Here is an 18,095-nt window from a genome sequence, read left to right on the forward strand (position 1 = left end):
GTGTTGTAAGCACTAGTGCAATCATTAAAGAATTGTACAAAGCGATGGAAAAACTAAAGCAAACACGAAAAATCCAGCCAAAGGAAAACCAGTTTATCAGCTGTCAGCAGCCTGGTTTAGAGACATGAACTGAGCCTGTCAGACTTTCCTCTTCAAAACATGAAGGCATCTCCTCTTCCCCTGGAGCCTCTCAGCCTTGAGAGACAGTGTTGCAAAAGCTGCCCCTTTGCATCTGAAACCCAAGCCAGGTTAGGTGTTACCTTCTCTTCAGTATAGCTTTATTTTTAGACAGAAAAGGCCAAAGAATGGAGGGAGGCATAAGAGTTTTTAAGATACCAAATTTCCCTTGCTTTTTAATTCAGCACTGGTCCTCTGGGTACACCTACTCTCAAGGGCATTTACTAGCAAAGGCAGAGGGGGACACTCCAGCAGATGCCAGGTGAGACGTATTGCCCTCTGTGATTGGTGACACCGACTTTGTACTTTTTTAGTCAGCCACCTGGGAATTGCTCAATGCATGGAGCAGAGGACAGCCAGGGCCAAGGTCTCTACCAGGTCTGTAAGAATAAGGTCTAGCTTAGAACCACAGAGTCAGTGGTCAATGTCCAGTCCACACCCACAGGGCTAACATACCCAGGGTCCCTAACAGGCCCATGGGGTCAAGGTCTCAAGCAGCAGAGCCAAGGTCCAAGTCAGACCTGAAGAGACAAGGTCCACTCTAGATGCTGCTGGATTCCAGGAAATCCCCATGGGAACAGCCAAATTCCCTGTCTTGTCTACCCTTCTCGCCCAGTAACAGCAAGAGGTATAGAGTAAATGCTTACTTCTACTGGAGCTTTTTTCACGTCCATGTTTGAGTCAGAGTATCGAGATAGAATGGATGCCATCAGCCCACCGAACATGCAGCAGATGCCATGGAGAACTGTCATGAGTCCCAGCGGCTTCACCCACACTGCCTGGAATGCCTGTCCTCTGCCTTTGCTGCTCCCGGTTCCTGGCATGCTGGCCCACCCTGCCTGCTCCATTCCTCTCCCCATCCCTCATTTCTGAGACTTAACTGGACAAGCTTGATTACAGCTGACCCTTGCACTCTTTCTTCACACCTGCCCTCTGGAACTTGCTGTTTGTCCACCCTGTAGGCTCCATGGCAGCTGGGCCAGCCGACCTAGACTTCAGGGTAGGAACTGTCATAATAGCAGTGCAGTTACCTGTAAAGGCAAATCTGTCTTCTTCTATTTTCTTTTTGAGATGTTTGATTTCAAAGTCCCTCTCCTTCAGCAACTTATATAATCGCCCGTTCTCATCCACTGTTTCCCTGAGTTGATCCCGAAGCTGTTCGATCTCATCTTCAAGCACCCTGCAAGGGAAAAGCAGAATCACAGGGGGCTCAGGCCTCCGTGGCCCAGGTTTGTTGTCCCTGGCTGGGTACTGGGTGGTGACTAGAACTGGTCTGTATAAAACAGGAATGAAGAATTAAGGGGAATCTCAATGAGCAGATTTTTAGCATACTGTTCTCAAAACAATGATCAAGGACACATGCACATAAGTGAAAGGAGTAACAAGCTTTGAATGCTATGGTTTACTAGGGGTTCAACAGAGCTATGTAAAACCCTGCCCAGAGAATTCATACTCCATTCCAGCATCCATGGAACATGCATAAAAATGTATTGTAGTCTTCAAAAGCAATCTTAGCAAACTTCAAATAATGAGCATCATGCAGACCATTTTCTTAAATATTCATTATCTAAAATTAGAAATCAATACTAAAAAAGGGCAAAAATTCAGAAAAGAACTCCAAAGTTGTCATATGCTTAGAACTAAACATACACACACACACACACACACTGCTAGATTATTTATGGGTTAAGAAGAAATCATAATGTGTATTATGAAGCATTTAGAATGGATTGACTATAGAAGCAATATATCTGAAAACTTGTGAACAGCTAAAGTGATACTTACAAGAAATTTATAGTCTTAATTTTTAAAAGATTTTTTGATGTGGACCATTTTTAAAAGTCTTTATTGAATTTGTTACAATACTGCTTCTGTGCTTTTTATAATTTAAAATTATTTATTTTAAAATTTTTGGCTGCGCTGGGTCTTGGTTGCTGCGTGAAGGCTTTCTTCTAGTGGCGGTGCATGGGCTTAGTTGCCCCACAGTATGTGGAGTCTTCCTGGACCAGGGATTGAATCAGTGTCCCCTGCATTGAAAGGTGATTCTTAACCCACTGGACCACAGGGGAAGCCCTGCTTCTCTTTTTTGTTTTAGTTTTTTGGCCCCGAGGCATGTGTGTGATCTTAGCTTTCCAACAGGAATCTGCAGCTCCTGCACTGGAAGGCAAAGTCTCAACCAATGGACCACCAGGGAAGGCCCTCTAGTTTTACTTGCATATTGGATTATAGAAAAAGTAATAGAATTCCAGAAAAACATCTACTTCTGCTTCATTGACTATGCTAAAGCCTTTGACTGTGTAGATTACAACAAACTGTGGAAAAATTCTTAAAGAGGTTGGAATACCAGGCCACCTTACCTGCCTCCTGGGAAACTTGTATGCAGGTCAAGAAGCAATAGTTAGAACCGGATATGGAACAATGGACTGGTTCAAAATTGGGAAAGGAGTAGGTCAAGGCTTATTTAACTTCTGTTCTTATTTAACTTCTCTGCTTATATTCACCCTGCTTATTTAACTTCTATGCAGAGTACATCATGCGAAATGCTGGACTAGATGAAGCCCAACCTGGAATCAAGATTGCCGGGAGAAATATCTATAACCTCAGATACGCAGATGACACCACCCTTATGGCAGAAAGCAAAGAGGAACTAAAGAACCTCTTGATGACTGTGAAAGAGGAGAGTGAAACAGCTGGCTTAAAACTCAACATTAAAAAACCAAAGGTCATGGCATCCGGTCCCATCACTTCATGGCAAATAGATGGGAAAACTATGGGAACAGTGAGAGGCTTTATTCTGGGGGCTCCAAAATCACTGTGGACAGTGACTGCAGCCATGAAATTAAAAGACGCTTGCTCCCTAAAAGAAAAGCTATGACAAACCTTGACAGCATATTAAAAGCAGAGACATTACTTTCCCAACAAAGATCCATCTAGTCAAAGCAATGGTTTTTCCAGTAGTCATGTATGGATGTGAGAGTTGGACTGTGAAGAAAGCTGAGTGCCGAAGAATTGATGCTTTTGAACTATGGTGTTGGAGAAGCCTCTTGAAATCAAGTCCCTTGGACTGCAAGGAGATCAAAGTAGTCAATCCTAAAGGAAACCAACCCTGAATATTCATTGGAAGGACTGAGGCTAAAGCTGAAGCTCCAATACTTTGGCCACCTGATGTGAAGAACTGACTCATTAGAAAAGACCCTAATGCTGGGAAAGATTGAAGGCAGGAGAAGAGGACCACAAAGGACAAGATGGTTGGATGGCATCACTGACTAAATGGACATGAGTTTGAGCAAGATGGAGCATCTGGGAGATGGTGAAGGACAGGGAAACCTGGCGTATTGCAGTCCATGGGGTCACAAAGAGTTGGACATGACTGAGTGACTGGACAACAATTAGAAGACCAAAGAGGATTGTCTAAGCCTTAAGTTGAGGCCAGGGCTCTGGGTCTCAGGTTAATCCAATAGGAAATCAGAATAGGCGACTGGTATTGCATGTTCTACGTTGTCTTGCAACGCTTTTTTCAGAACTTTAAAACATGAGAAACATGTGATTGATGGGTCTGTGATTGTTTCTATCATTAGGCACGAAACCAGCTCCATAGAGGCAGTTGCTCAGGAAGTAAATAAGTTATAGAAATTATGCATGTGTGTCTGCTCAGTTGCTTAAGTTGTCCGACTCTTTGCAACCTATGGACTGTAGTCCACCAGGCCCCTCTGTCCATGGGATTCTCCAGGAAAGAAATCTGGAGTGGGTTGCCATGCCCACCTCCCGGGATCTTCCTGACCCAGGGATTGAACCTGCATCTCTTACGTCTCCTACATTGGCAAGCTGGTTCTTTACCATTAGCGCCAATTGGGAAGCTCAAAGGTAACAGTAATTATTGTTGTTTTGTTTAGTTGCTAAGTCATGTCCAACTTTCTTGTGACCCCATGGACTGTAGCACACCAGGCTCCTCTGTCCACAGAATTTCCCAGGCAAGATACTGGACTGGGTTGCCATTTCCTTCTCCAGAGGGTCTTCCTGCCCCAGGAATCAAACCTGGATCTCTTGCATTGCAGGCAGATTCTTTACCACTGAGCCACATGGGAAGCTCAACTAATTATTAGATAATGGATATTATTAATAATATTGTTGGATATCCACAAATTCCACTTTCTCCGACTTGGGTAAAGATCATTTGGAAATCGGTCTGGGGTTAACTTAGATCTAATATTTAGGAGCCCTATGAATTTTTCAATTATTGACATCTTAATTTTTTTCTAATTAGCTTTTTCAGTAGAACATTGTGAAAACTGAGAAACCATGAAAAGTAGAATTTGTAGATGGAGAAAATAGATTCTGGGTGAAACCAGAAGCAAAGAAATAGCTCAACAACTGCTGTGATTTTTTTTTTAGCAAACTGGCTAGCAAACTTTGGTATCAATTGAGACTTCTGCTTCTAATAGCCTATATAAATCACTGCATCTGTATGACAAATTTAGAGCAAAATGAGAAGATTTTGGACTCTTCAAACTTTTCACCAACTATATAAAAGCAATCCATCAAGTGCTTCTTTATGAGAGGTAGGTTTGTGTCCTTGTGTGTCAGGAAAGGGAAATTGGGGCAGAACAATCTCAGATGAGATTTGGAGCAGTGGTCATCTGTGAGTCATCAGAGCCAGCCAACTGGCTCCTCAAAAACCAGTTTTTTCTTTCATGAAAGACAAAATCCAAGTGAATAAACTACACCTTGATGAGTTTCAAAATTTTCCATTTGACTTCACATGGTTTTTGAATAAATTTCATGCCAAATTATGTCTATAGGCCCACAGACCCTCTATCAGATGCAAGAGTCTTCAATAACAATCTCTATGTTGAAACCTCTTGAGTCTCAGTTGATAAACACACATCTGGCCAACCGGACTGTCGAACTGTCTGCAGTCATTCTCCCCATCTTCCCTACCTCCCTGCAATGCCCCTGGGAGAGTCCAAGCTTGCATTTACCTCTGCTGAAAGCTGGTTTTCGAGTTCTGCTCCCCAGCTTGGAGGACGCTGAGGCCATCAGAGATCTCCAGGGGCTCTTTTTGGTCATCACCTCTGCTTTGGAGGCTCAGTTCTTTTTCCTTCCGTTTCTCCATCTGCTTCTGTAACCTTTTGTGCTGCATCTCTTGCATGGCTCTAAACTGGAGCCTCAAGGTGTCCTGTGAGCCTTCATCCTCTGCCATCTTGCCCTCGGAGTAGGAAAAGAAGCCTGAGCTGAAGCAAACTCTACGAAGTGCTTCTTCCTCAAGAGTGCTCGACTCGTAGTAAGCCCTGTACGACCCCTCAAGCCTGGAGTTTCTTGCTTAGCTTTGCAAGTGTCCATGTGGAAGCTTGGAAGACCCACCCTCACTTCAGATCCCCTGACAGCCACAGCTGAACTGTACTGAGCGTTACCGCCCCACCCCACCCCCGACACACCCTTCCATCCCTGACTGTGCCATCAGGATACTCTTCCCCATTACTCAGACTCAACAGTTGACTCCTTCCTATCCCTATAAGCAGTGGCTGTCAACTCTAGCTGAACATTAGAATCTCAGTGTTCTTAAGTGGAGAATCCCAGGGACGGCAGAGCCTGGTGGGCTGCCGTCAGTGGGGTTGCACAGAGTCGGACACAACTGAAGCAACTTAGCAGCAGCAGGAGCTCCTAAAATATAACAATGCTGTGGCACATTCCTGGACCAATTAAATATCAATTCCTAGGAATGGGGCTCAGATATCATTACTGCTTTTTAAAAAAATATTTATTTATTTGTCTGTGCCAGGTCTTAGTTGCAGCATACAGGATCTTTAGTTGTGGCATATGGGATCTAGTTCCCCGATTAGGGATCGAACCCAAGCCCCCTGCATTGGGAGCGCGAAGTCCTAACCACTGGACCACCAGGGAAGTCCCTAATTACTGCTTTTATTGAATTATAATTTACATGAGTAAATAATATGAGTAAGTCGTGACTGTACAGCTCAATAAGTCTTTACACAGGTATACACCCCTGGCTCCGGCCAGGCCTCCTGGCGGCTACTTGCTCCCTTGACTCCAGCCGGAACCATTCTGTAGTTTTCCCTGCACTTACAGTGTTTGCTCCGCTGCTCCCCATCTCTAGCTGCAGAAGGTCCGTCACCTCTTCAGACGCTTTCCTGCGCTGTCCTGGCAACCGTCACCAGGGAAACCAGGCACGACGCCGCGTGACGTCATCATGCGTCTACGGCGGCCAAGAGGGCGCAGGGAGTTCGGAAAGGGACGGAGGTGCAGACTACCCGGGTTTAGTAGGTAAGTCAGCCAGCGCGGTCGGGTAATGGGAGGGGGCGTCTTGCGTCTTGAGACTTTAAAGTTGAGCTAGTGGTCCGCTTCTAGAACGTAGTTTAAAAGTTTTGTGGGCCAAACGTTCTACGCAGAGATGCGCATCCCGCAGTCCTGCTGGAAGAAATTAAAGTGAACGATCCCACCATGAAATTTAACGTAGCCTTTCAGAAAGTCTTTGGAAAATACAGAACAGTGTCGGGAAAAGGTTATTTTGTGCCAGTGAGTGTAAAAGGCAGGGCACGAAATAGTAACTGCTAAATAAATGTAGTTATGTTTTTAAGACTAGGAACAGAGGGACTTCCTGGGAGTCTAGTGGTTAGGGCTCTGCGCTTCCACTTCAGGGGGTGCGAGTTCGATCCCTGATCTGGGAATGAGATCCCGCATGGCGCTGCCAAAACAAAACAAAAACTGGGAACGGAACTTGACTGGGGAGGAATGCAGAGAAATATTAAAGTTTAAAATGGTTGTATTCGGGTGCTGGAATTGCAATGGTGTGTTTTTATTTTTGCACTTTAGAGGATAATATAGAGCACATGGTTTATTTCCACAGTGGAAAACATTTGTGTGTTTGTTTGTTTTCTTCTTTCAGATACTTCCGAATTTAAGTCACTACTAGATTCAGGTCTTCAGAAAGTCTTCAGATATTTCATGGTTGTTTTTTTCTTCTTTTTTTCCTCATAAGGCATTCACTCCACAGACATGCATGAAGGTGGGGCACCGGACCACATATTGCAGAACTCTAGTGCAGTATCACAGCCAGAATATTGATGCTGATCTTTGTACTTGTATGCATTTGTGTGTGTGTTTAGTTCTGTACCATTTTATCATGCTTAGGCTTGCATATCCACTATCATCTTCAAATAATGAACACTTAAATCACCACAAGGATTCCTCTTTGGGGCTTTTATTACTACATCCACTTTCCTCCCTCCTCACTCCCAAAGGGAGTGACCACTAATCTGTTCTCTATTTCTAAAATTTTGTCATTTCAGAAATGTTATATAAATGGAATAATGTAGTATGTAACCTTTGGGGACTGACTTCTTTTATTCAGAATAGATTTCTGGAGATTCATCCAGGTTGTTGTATGTATCAGTTTGTTCCTTTTCACTGCTGAGTAGTTTTCTATGATTTGCATGTACAACATCTTGTTTAAACCATTTGCCCCTCAAATGACATCTGGGCTCTTTCTAGTAAGGGGCAGTTACAAATAAAGGGGCTTCCCTGGTGGCTCAGACAGTAAAAAATTTGCCTGCAATGCAGAAGACTTAGGTTCAATCCCCGGGTCAGAAAGATCCCTTCAAGAAGGGAATGGCTACCTACTCCAGTATTCTTGCCTGGAGAATTCCATGGAGAAAAGATCCTGGTGGACTACAGTCCATAGGGTCACAGAGTTGGACAGGTCTGAGCAGCTAACAGACACATGAGGAGGATTACAAATAAAGCTGATATAGATTTCTGTGGGAACTTAACGCTTTCATTTTTCCAGGATAGATGCCCAAGAGTCCAGTTGTATGATAATAACATGTTTAGTTTTATATGAAACTATCAGTCTTTTCTGTAGAGTGCGTCTACCATTTTACATTTCTACCAGCAGTGTATGAGTCATCCACTTTCTTCACATCTTTGCCAGTACTTGATTTGTCAGTATTTTTCATTTTAGACATACTCGTAGGTATGTAGTGACGTCTCATTGTGGTCTACTGTGCATAATGAATAATGATATTGAACATTTTTTTCAGGTACTCATTTGCCATCTGTGTATCTTTGGTGCAGTGTCTGTTCATGTCTTTTGCCCAATTTCTAGCTGTTGATTTGTGAGAATTCTTTATATGTTCTCGGTTCAGTTCAGTTCAGTCACTCAGTCGTGTCCGACTCTTCTCGGCCCCATGAATCGCAGCACTCCAGGCCTCCTTGTCCATCACCAACTCCTGGAGTTCACTCAGACTCAAGTCCATCGAGTCAGCAATGCCATCCAGCCATCTCATCCTCTGTTGTCCCCTTCTCCTCCTGCCCCCAATCCCTCCCAGCATCAGAGTCTTTTCCAGTGAGTCAACTCTTTGCATCAGGTGGCCAAAGTACTGGAGTTTCAGCTTCAGCATCATTCCCTCCAAAGAAATCCCAGGGCTGATCTCCTTCAGAATGGACTGGTTGGATCTCCTTGCAGTCCAAGGGACTCTCAAGAGTCTTCTCCAACACCACAGTTCAAAAGCATCAATTCTTCAGCGCTCAGCCTTCTTCACAGTCCAGCTCTCACATCCATACGTGACCACAGGAAAAAACATAGCCTTGACTAGACAGACCTTTGTTGGCAAAGTAATGTCTCTGCTTTTGAATATGCTGTCTAGGTTGGTCATAACTTTCCTTCCAAGGAGTAAGTGTCTTTTAATTTCATGGCTGCAGTCACCATCTGCAGTGATTTTGGAGCCCCAAAAAATAAAGTCTGACACTGTTTCTACTGTTTCCCCATCTATTTCCCATGAAGTGATAGGACCAGATGCCATGATCTTCGTTTTCTGAATGTTGAGCTTTAAGCCAACTTTTTCACTCTCCACTTTCACTTTCATCAAGAGGCTTTTGAGTTCCTCTTCACTTTCTGCCATAAGGGTGGTGTCATCTGCATATCCGAGGTTATTGATATACGTTCTAGATACTAATTATTTGTTGGACTGTAGTTTGCAAATATTTTCTTCCATTCTGTAGCTAACTTTTTCTCTTTACATGAGTTTTCACGGAACAAAAATTTTGACTCATTCCTATTTATCATTTTCTTTCTTTCAGTGTTGAGTGTAAGAACTCCTTGTGTTAGGGGAAGCACACTGACTGAAACCGCCCACCCTGGCCAGGCCCTTTAGTAACCATTCACATGAGTTATTTTATGACAGGAAATCCTGGTAAGAAATACGGAACTAATAAGCCACCACCAACTGGAAGAGTTTGGGAAAGGTCGAAAGGAGACACTGCGTGTCCATCCACTTCCCAGAATCCCTCTCGCTAGCATCCATCTTGGCTGGGCGATGCGTGCGCCACCAGGAAAGACTCTGAATTAGAATGATTGGCCAAAGACAAGCCGGAAACTAATCCCATCACTGTAAAACCTAAGACTGCAAGACACATGGCAGAGCAGTTCTCCTGGGTTCCCTTACCCTACTGCTCTCCACCCGGGTGCCCTTTCCCAATAAAATCTCTTGCTTTGTCAGCACATGTGTCTCCTCGGACAGTTCATTTCTGAGTGTTAGATAAGAGCCCAGTTTCAGGCCCTGGAAGGGGTCCCCCTTCCTACAACACTTGAATATCTCTGGGTCCCAAAGATTTCCCCTTATGATTTTCTAAAAGCATTAGTCTTATGTTCATGATTTATTTTGACATAATTTTTATGTAAGATGTGAGGTTTAGGTTGAGATTCTTTTTTTTTTTTTAACCTATGGATGTCCAGTTGCTTTAGCACTGTTTGTTGAAAAGTATCCTTCCTCAGCTGAATTGCTTTTGACCCTTTGTCAAAAATCAGTTGTTTAAATTCAACAACAAAAAGCCACCCACTTTAAAAATAGGCAAAGGACTTGAAGAGACATTCCTTTCAAGAAGATATACAGATGGCTAATAAGCACATGTAAAGATGTTCAGCATTACTATCCATTAAGGAAATGCAAATCAAAGCCACAGTAGTGTACCACTCCATACACATTAGAATGGCTATTACTTTTTTTAAAATGGAAAATAATGTATTGTTCAAGAGGTGGGAAAATTGAAACCCTTATGCATTGCTGGTGGGAGAGTAAAATGGTGCAGCCACTGTAGAAAAGTTTGGAAGTTCCTAAAAAATTTAAACATAGATTATGATCCAGTAACTCACTTCTGAGTATATTCCCCAAATATGAAAGCAGATGGATACTTGTACACCAGTGTCCACAGCAGCATTATTCACAATGCTCAAACGATGTAAACAATCCAAATATCGATCTCCAGATGAATGGATAAGCAAAGTGTGGTAACGTCACTAAATGGAATATTATTCACCCATAGAAATGAATGAAGTACTGACACATTCTCCAACATGGATGAACCTTGAAAAACATGCGAAGTGAACTAAGCCAGACATAAAAGGACAACTACTGTATGATTCCACTTATATTAGGTACCTAGAGTAGAGACAGGTAGTAGAAAAGAGATTGTAGGGGGCAGGGGAAGAGAGAAATGGGGAGTTTTATTATTAAAGAGTATGAAGTTTCTGTTTGGAATGATGAAAAGGTTATGGAGGCCAATGATGGTAATGGTTGCATAGTATTTTAAGTATACTTAGTATCACTGAACTGTACACTTAAAAATGCTTTAAATAGTTAATTGTTATGTATATTTTGGGCGTCCCGTGTGGCTCAGCTGGTAAAGAATCCGCCTTCAGTGCAGGAGACCTGGGTTCAATCCCTGGGTTGGGAAGATCCCCTGGAGAAGAGAACAGCTACCCACTCCAGTATTCTGCCCTGGAGAATTTCATGGACTGTATAGTCTGTGGGGTTGCAAAGAGTCAGACACGACTGAGCGACTTTCACTTTTCTTTCATGTATATTTTACAGTATAGTTATTTTTTAATCAGTTGAGCATGTTTGTGTGGCTCTAGCTGATCCTTTTTCTAATCCCTAAATTAGGTCCTTCCCACAGTTCAAAATAGCTCCAACTTTAAGCTGGAACCTTTCTTTTCTAAGGTGATAAGATAGATTTCCCTTCACTGAAATAATATTCCCTCTCCCACAAATAAGTAAATATGACATAACCAGTTAGTGATCCTACCCTTATTATGAGAAGCAAAGTTAAACACAGTCTTTCAGAAGTAAGAATACCTAGGTTTTAATTCTTGGACATTAGTCAAGTCACAAACCTCAACTTTCTTCTTAAAATAGCAATAGTAAATTTATTTTCATGATAATCAAATAGATCTCAAAAGTGATCTGTAAACTGAAATGCTCTTCAGCTGTCATGCATTTTTATAGCCTTAGCTGTTTAGCCTCAAAATGAAAGTAAGCTTTGCTACAGCTTAAAACCAAGGTTCCATTTATCTCTTGCCATTTCAGAGTTCTCTTCTTAATGGACCTCAGCTTTGCAGGTCCAAAATCTAATTTGATCATTAAACCAGGAGTGTCATTTGGGACCAGACTTATGTCATCCATGATATTAAGTGATTAACCTGTAAACAAACAAGAACACTAAGACCCTAGTTCACACTAGGGGATTGTGACACATATCCAGAGCTCCTCCTTTCCCAGGACCAGACACTCATGATGCCAAAAGAGTCATCAGAAAGATATTGTGGGCAATTGAGAGCAAACAGAAACAAACTGCATTGAAATATTTTTAACTTAGGGTTAGAAAGAGCGCTAAGTCATGTCTGACTCTTGTGATCCTGTGAACTGTAGCCTGCCAGGCTCCTCTGTCCATGGGATTCTCCAGGGAAGAATACTGGAGAGGGTTGCCATTTCCTTCTCCAGGGGAACTTCCTGACCCAGGAATTGAACCCTGGTCTCCCGCATTGCAGGCAGATGCTTTACTGACTGAGCTACATGGGAAGCTTTATTAAATATTCTACTTCACAACCAGAAGCACGCTATAGATAAAAATTATCCATTGTCTCCAGGTTCAAGTTCCTTTCTCGCTGGAAGGTGCTGGATACACATCGCCAGTTTTCTTCATCTCATCATGGATTTGGGCTTTTTTTGTTGGCCACCAGCCTCTCAGACTCCCCCTACCCCACCCAGTTGCCCCTCTGTACACTCCTTGTTTTAATTTAACACCATTCTGGCTATAGTCAAGTCCTATTTTATCTGTGGAGCAATTTTGTCTTAAGATGTGCTCGTATATATAGTGATCTCATTCATCATATGTTGACTTCATTAGAAAACCCAATGTTCTGCCAAGATTCATCAGCCCTTAGTTTCAGGGGACCACTCTGATGGCTCTCCTCCAAGCATAATGTATTGGTAATATACTTTATATTTTCTCCCCAAATTTCTCAGTTTCACTCTTGGCTCACATCATGGTCTTTGAAAACATTTGGATGAAAGTCACCTTTTCTCAGAGGTAATTGGTTTCTTACATGTTGATAAGGTCCCCAATACCTTGTCTACTTACTAGTTTTTAATTTACTCCCTCCACAGTAAGACCATGTATATGTGAGAATCTCCTCAACTTTCTTTTTAAAAAACTGAAGTATAGTTGATTTAAATTATTCTGTTAATTACTGCTGTACAGCAAAGTGATTTACTTACACACACATATTACATTTTTGTAGTCTTTTCTGTTTTATCATAGGATATTGAGTATAGTTCTCTGTGTACAGTAGGTTTTTGTTTATCCATTCTCTATATAAAAGTTCACATCTGCTAACCCCAGCCTTCCACTCCATCCCTTCCCCAACCCCTTTTCCCTTGGCAACCATCAGTCAGCCCAGTCTGTGACTCTGTTTCTGTTTCATGGATATTTGTTCATTTGTGTCATATTTTAGATTCCACATATAAGTGATATCATATGGTATTTGTCTTTCTGACTTACTTCACTTAATGTGATCATCTCTAGTTGTTATCACTCAGCTTCCTTCTTATAAAGACCAAATATTGGCCGAGGATTTTTATATATGAAGAAAACCTGAGAATAAAGCAGATATATTGGAAAAAAGTATTGGATTTGGGACCTGATGGGAACTGTGTATGTGTGTGTGCAGTGAGTGGGGGAAATGAAGGAAAGAGCAAGTATTTTTTGGATTCGCACTGCTTTATGCATAAGCCTTCTGTTCCGTCATGCAGTCTTTGCACAGGACGGAGATCTCAAGTTCTGGATTTGGGTCCCAGCTCTGTCATTTTTCAGTTGTGTGGACTTGAGTAAATTACAGCTTCCCATATTGGCAAAGTCAGGATGATACCTACTTCAGTTTTTGTGAGGGACTAGTAGGGAGTATGGGCTTCCCTGGTGGTTCAGTGGTAAGGAATCTGCCTGCCAATGCTGGAGACTTGGGAAATGGCAACCCACTGTAATATTCTTGCCTGGGAAATCCCATGGACAGGGGAGCCTGGCAGGCTGCAATCCATGGGGTCGCAAAAGAGTCAGACGTGACTTTGTGACTGAACAACAGCAAAGTGGAGAGTATAAATACATTCTGTTTATTTATTTATTTTTGGCTGCGCTGGGTCTTCGTTGCTGTATGCTGGTTTTCTTTAGTTGCAAAAGTGTTACCACAGTGGACCATGCATTGTGTTTTAAATTCAAATATAGCAAGATTTATAAAAAGGTAAAAGTTCACTGTGGCCTGGAAGAGTTCAGAGTAGTTTACCAAAAGTAGAATGGGGTTGGGTCTTTAAGGCGTACACTGAATTGACTGGGAGTGGGGAAGGGGAACATTCAGGAAAGGACTAGAGCCGGAGCAGAGGTGTCAGGGACAGTGGTGGGCACAGGGCTTTGGTGTCAGTGGCTCTGCTGGAGCTAGGGGGCAGCACAGGAGATGAAGGGCCTCAGTTTAGTGGTGGCAAGAAGAAAAGAACAAATCTGAGCAATGCAGGACTCGGCTTATGAAAAACAGGGCTTGGTGACTGGCTTAATAGTGATAAATGAATGTGAGGAAGGAAAGACACTTCTAAGAGTTTGAGCCCAGGGTGTGATGGTGGGAGATGGAGATGACTAACAGGAACGAGTGATCTCAGAAGGAGCCCCAGTGGGGAAGACAGGAAGTATAGCTGTAGACAAGCTGAGTAAGAGGGCTCCAGCTGAAAGGTATGATGATGGCATTTCTACCTTGTAAACTTTCAGTCTCTGTGACACTTCAGAGTGACACTGAGGACAGGAAAAGACCTAACACGAATGTTGTAAGCAACTCAGGATACTACAGAGGGGACCAGCCAGATGCTAGCCCCCACTCTGGAACTATTACTACTGAATTTAGGAGAAATTTTCCTAACTTTTGTTTTGCTAAAAAACATGATTTTGCCTCATTTCAGTGGCTAGAGGGAAAGTAGGCCCTCTTTAAGAATAACGCCAGGATGCATGAGTATTACTGGCTCTTCCATGAACTTATAGCAGGTAAATCATTCACTAAGAAAGTGGCAATCCATGCATGGCTGGTGCATGTTTGGTCTCCTTCCTCCAGTTTCCCGTTTGAATTGAAGAGCTTTCAAACAGGATTAAGTATGTAAATAATAGTTGGCAGTTCCACTGTTTGACATGATACCTTATGTTCCTTCAGCTTTGTTCCGGCCTGTTTCCATGGGGTGTAGATTACCTGGGGATAGAGCCTAAATTTCAAGTTCTTGAAACTTTGAGCAGTGTTTCCTCATCTGTGAGGCAAAAGAAATGGTCTAAATGACCTGTCCTCTACTCCAGAGTTCCGACTCCAGGATATAGAAGCAGAGTGTACTTTGGGGATTTATGCATGCAGTCAAATTCCAACTCTCACCACCAGATGGCACTGTTGCCTGTTAACTAGAAATAGGTTGATGACTTTTTCTGGAAACAGAATCCTGAACGTCAAAATATGACCTGCTTATTCTAATTAATTCAACAAACATTTATTGAACATCTGTATGAGCCAGGCACTAATGCCAGCTGCTTTGGATGAAAAAAGATCATCACGCCTTCATAGTAGTAGAAGAGAAAGGCATGGAAGCAGTCATACACCAGTGCTCCAAAAACATGCAACAGTAAGCCAAGGAATCTCCCAGAGAAAAATCATCTTAAGTTAGATCATGGCTTCCTTGGGGTAACTTCTCTGACTCTAGCCCTAGGTTAGGTCCCCCATTCTTCTGCATCCTATACCTAGTAATCATCATGCTTTCCGAAGTCAGTGATCTAAAGGCAGCCTTTGCTGCTAGACTAAGTTGTGAGAGGAGGGCCCGTGTACCTCCTGTGCTGCCACATTCCCAAGCTTAACATTTAACAATGGTAACAGCTCAAAATTCTCCAAGCCAGGCTTCAGCAATACGTGAACTGTGAACTTCCTGATGTTCAAGCTGGTTTTAGAAAAGGCAGAGAAACCAGAGATCAAATTGCCAACATCCGCTGGATCATGGAAAAAGCAAGAGAGTTCCAGAAAAACAGCTATTTCTGCTTTATTGACTATGCCAAAGCCTTTGACTGTGTGGATCACAAGAAACTGGAAAATTCTGAAAGAGATGGGAATACCAGACCACCTGACCTGCCTCTTGAGAAACCTGTATGTAGGTCAGGAAGCAACAGTTAGAACTGGACATGGAACAACAGACTGGTTCCAAATAGGAAAAGGAGTACGTCAAGGCTGTATATTGTCACCCTGCTTATTTAACTTCTATGCAGAGTACATCATGACAAACACTGGACTGGAAGCACAAGCTGGAGTCAAGATTACCGGGAGAAATATCAATAACCTCAGATATGCAGATGACACCACCCTTATGGCAGAAAGTGAAGAGGAACTAAAAAGCCTCTTGATGAAAGTGAAAGTGGAGAGTGAAAAAGTTGGCTTAAAGCTCAACATTCAGAAAACGAAGATCATGGCATCTGGTCCCATCACTTCATGGGAAATAGATGGGGAAACAGTGTCAGAGTTTATTTTTTTGGGTTCCAAAATCACTGCAGATGGTGACTCCAGCCATGAAATTAAAAGACGCTTACTCCTTGGAAGGAAAGTTATGACCAACCTAGATAGCATATTCAAAAGCAGAGACATTACTTTGCCCACAAAGGTCCGTCTAGTCAAGGCTATGGTTTTTCCTGTGGTCATGTATGGATGTGAGAGTTGGACTGTGAAGAAGGCTGAGTGCCAAAGAATTGATGCTTTTGAACTGTGGTGTTGGAGAAGACTCTTCAGGGTCCCTTGGACTGCAAGATCCAACCAGTCCCTTCTGAAGATCAGCCCTGGGATTTCTTTGGAAGGAATGATGCTAAAGCTGAAACTCCAGTACTTTGGCCACCTCATGTGAAGAGTTGACTCACTGGAAAAGACTCTGATGCTGGGAGGGATTGGGGGCAGGAGGAGAAGGGGACAACAGAGGATGAGATGGCTGGATGGCATCACCGACTCGATGGACGTGAGTCTGAGTGAACTCTGGGAGTTGGTGATGGACAGGGAGGCCTGGTGTGCTGCGATTCATGGGGTCGCAGAGTCGGACACGACAGCGACTGAACTGAGCTGAACAGCAAGCATTCAGAGGTTACCAATGTATCAGGTGCTATGCTAAGCCTGCCACATTCACTACTGCATTTAATCTTCCCAACAACCTAGGCCACTGACACTGTCCCCACTTTACAGATGAGGAAACCATAGCTAGTAAGTGGCAAAACCATGAACCCAGGTCTGGCTCAATAAACAGTAGTATCACATCCCCTTGAGCCACTTTTAATAACTTTCATAATCTGAATATCAGCCTATTCATCCACCCTAATTTATTGCTGTCTTCTTCAGGGAAGGTTCATCTGTCCTAATTTATCACTCTGTTCTTCTTTACTCATTTTCTCCTTATTACTCAGTACTCACTAGTCTCAACATTTTGCTCCTGTTCTTCTGTCCTCTGGCATTTGTCTAGCTCAATTTCTCTCAAATTAGTATTCATTTAACAAAATCAATAATGTACTCATCCATTAGAAAGTTTCTGAAACTTGTTCTCAAATTTTTCTGTAGAAGGCTTATCCTTAATGAAATTACTGTTAGGACTGCCTACGAGCAACTCCTGTGTCTACTGGAGGCTGAGAAGAGTTCCTAGTAATAGCATTTATTTTTTTCCTTGTTTATTTTCAAATCTGAGTACAAAACAAGCACACAGTAAACAGCTTTTAAGTGACCTTTTCTATTTGCAATGATCTATAAATATTAAATACTCCAACAAAAAAATGGTTCTATATAGTGAAATCAAGTATTCCCCCAAACCAAAAAATAAAGCCCATGAACTATATGAAAGTGACAAACTCTCCACATCTCAGTTCTCTCAATTTTGTTGTTATTGTTTAGTTGCTGAGTCGTGTCGGACTCTTTGTGACATCCCCCACCTCCCATGGACTGTAGCACGCCAGGCTCCTCTGTCCCTGGATTTCCCAGGCAAGAATATTGGAGTGGGTTGCCATTTCCTTCTGCATAGCTTTTATTTTTAAAGCACATTTCCCATGGACCCATATCATGATCTCTAAGCTAGATAGGACTGTAGTAATTACCTAGTCCAATCTCTCGTTTCTAACTAGGAGAAAATTGAGAAAACCCTGATTTGGGCCAGGTTATATAGTCAACGGAGTGGTAAGTCAAGACCATGTTGTACCCTCTTGTCCAATAGTACTAATTTATGACAACTGCTGCCTCTCCAGCATTAATTTCACAAAGACCAACATTTCAAGTCTCTAACACCTGTTGGCTTTACTGCACGACTGCCCAGGTTTCAGTCCCAAACACAGCTTTCTCTACCTACGTGACCTTGGGTTAATTACTTAAAACTGTATCTCAGTGTCCTTCTCCACGAAACAAGGATCACAGTTCTTAGGGTTGTTAGGAAATTTAAATGATTTTATACATGAAAGTATGTGGCACACAGTAATACCCAATAAATTTTTAGCTGTTATTCCCTCTTTTCTTGGAACTACTTATGCTACTTCAAAGAACGATGGTT

General features: G+C 42.5%; 1 protein-coding gene and 1 long non-coding RNA gene across 16 annotated transcripts in view; one reads left to right on the forward strand and one right to left on the reverse strand.

Annotated features, from left to right (window-relative positions):
- Positions 1-6,397, reverse strand: part of CCDC13 (coiled-coil domain containing 13) — a 34,401-nt gene extending 28,004 nt beyond the window's left edge. Inside the window, exons 1-3 of one of the 2 annotated variants that reach the window (XM_086366184.1) lie at positions 6,263-6,397; positions 5,157-5,377; positions 1,209-1,357 (exon numbers count right to left, since the gene is read on the reverse strand). In XM_086366184.1, the coding sequence (XP_086222310.1) occupies positions 1,209-1,357; positions 5,157-5,377; positions 6,263-6,286 (394 nt within the window). In that variant the 5' untranslated portion in view covers positions 6,287-6,397. Of the gene's footprint in view, positions 1-1,208; positions 1,358-5,156; positions 5,384-6,262 lie in introns of both variants that reach the window. The other variant, XM_086366182.1, reaches the window with a different exon arrangement.
- LOC147348100 (uncharacterized) overlaps positions 1-7,566 on the forward strand; it is a 43,470-nt gene extending 35,904 nt beyond the window's left edge. For 6 of the 14 annotated variants that reach the window (XR_015150995.1, XR_015151000.1, XR_015150998.1 and 3 more), the window contains exon 8: positions 2,703-3,813. This is a non-coding gene — a long non-coding RNA (uncharacterized LOC147348100). Of the gene's footprint in view, positions 1-1,248; positions 1,407-2,702; positions 6,973-7,081 lie in introns of those variants that run through there. The other 8 variants (XR_015150991.1, XR_015150994.1, XR_015150999.1 and 5 more) reach the window with 4 other exon arrangements.
- The last annotated feature ends 10,529 nt before the right edge of the window (positions 7,567-18,095 follow it).

Source organism: Bos grunniens, chromosome 22, assembly GCF_055505025.1.
Source record: "Bos grunniens cultivar Pamir isolate PY7600 chromosome 22, Bosgru_T2T1.0, whole genome shotgun sequence".
NCBI classification, from domain to species: domain Eukaryota; kingdom Metazoa; phylum Chordata; class Mammalia; order Artiodactyla; family Bovidae; genus Bos; species Bos grunniens.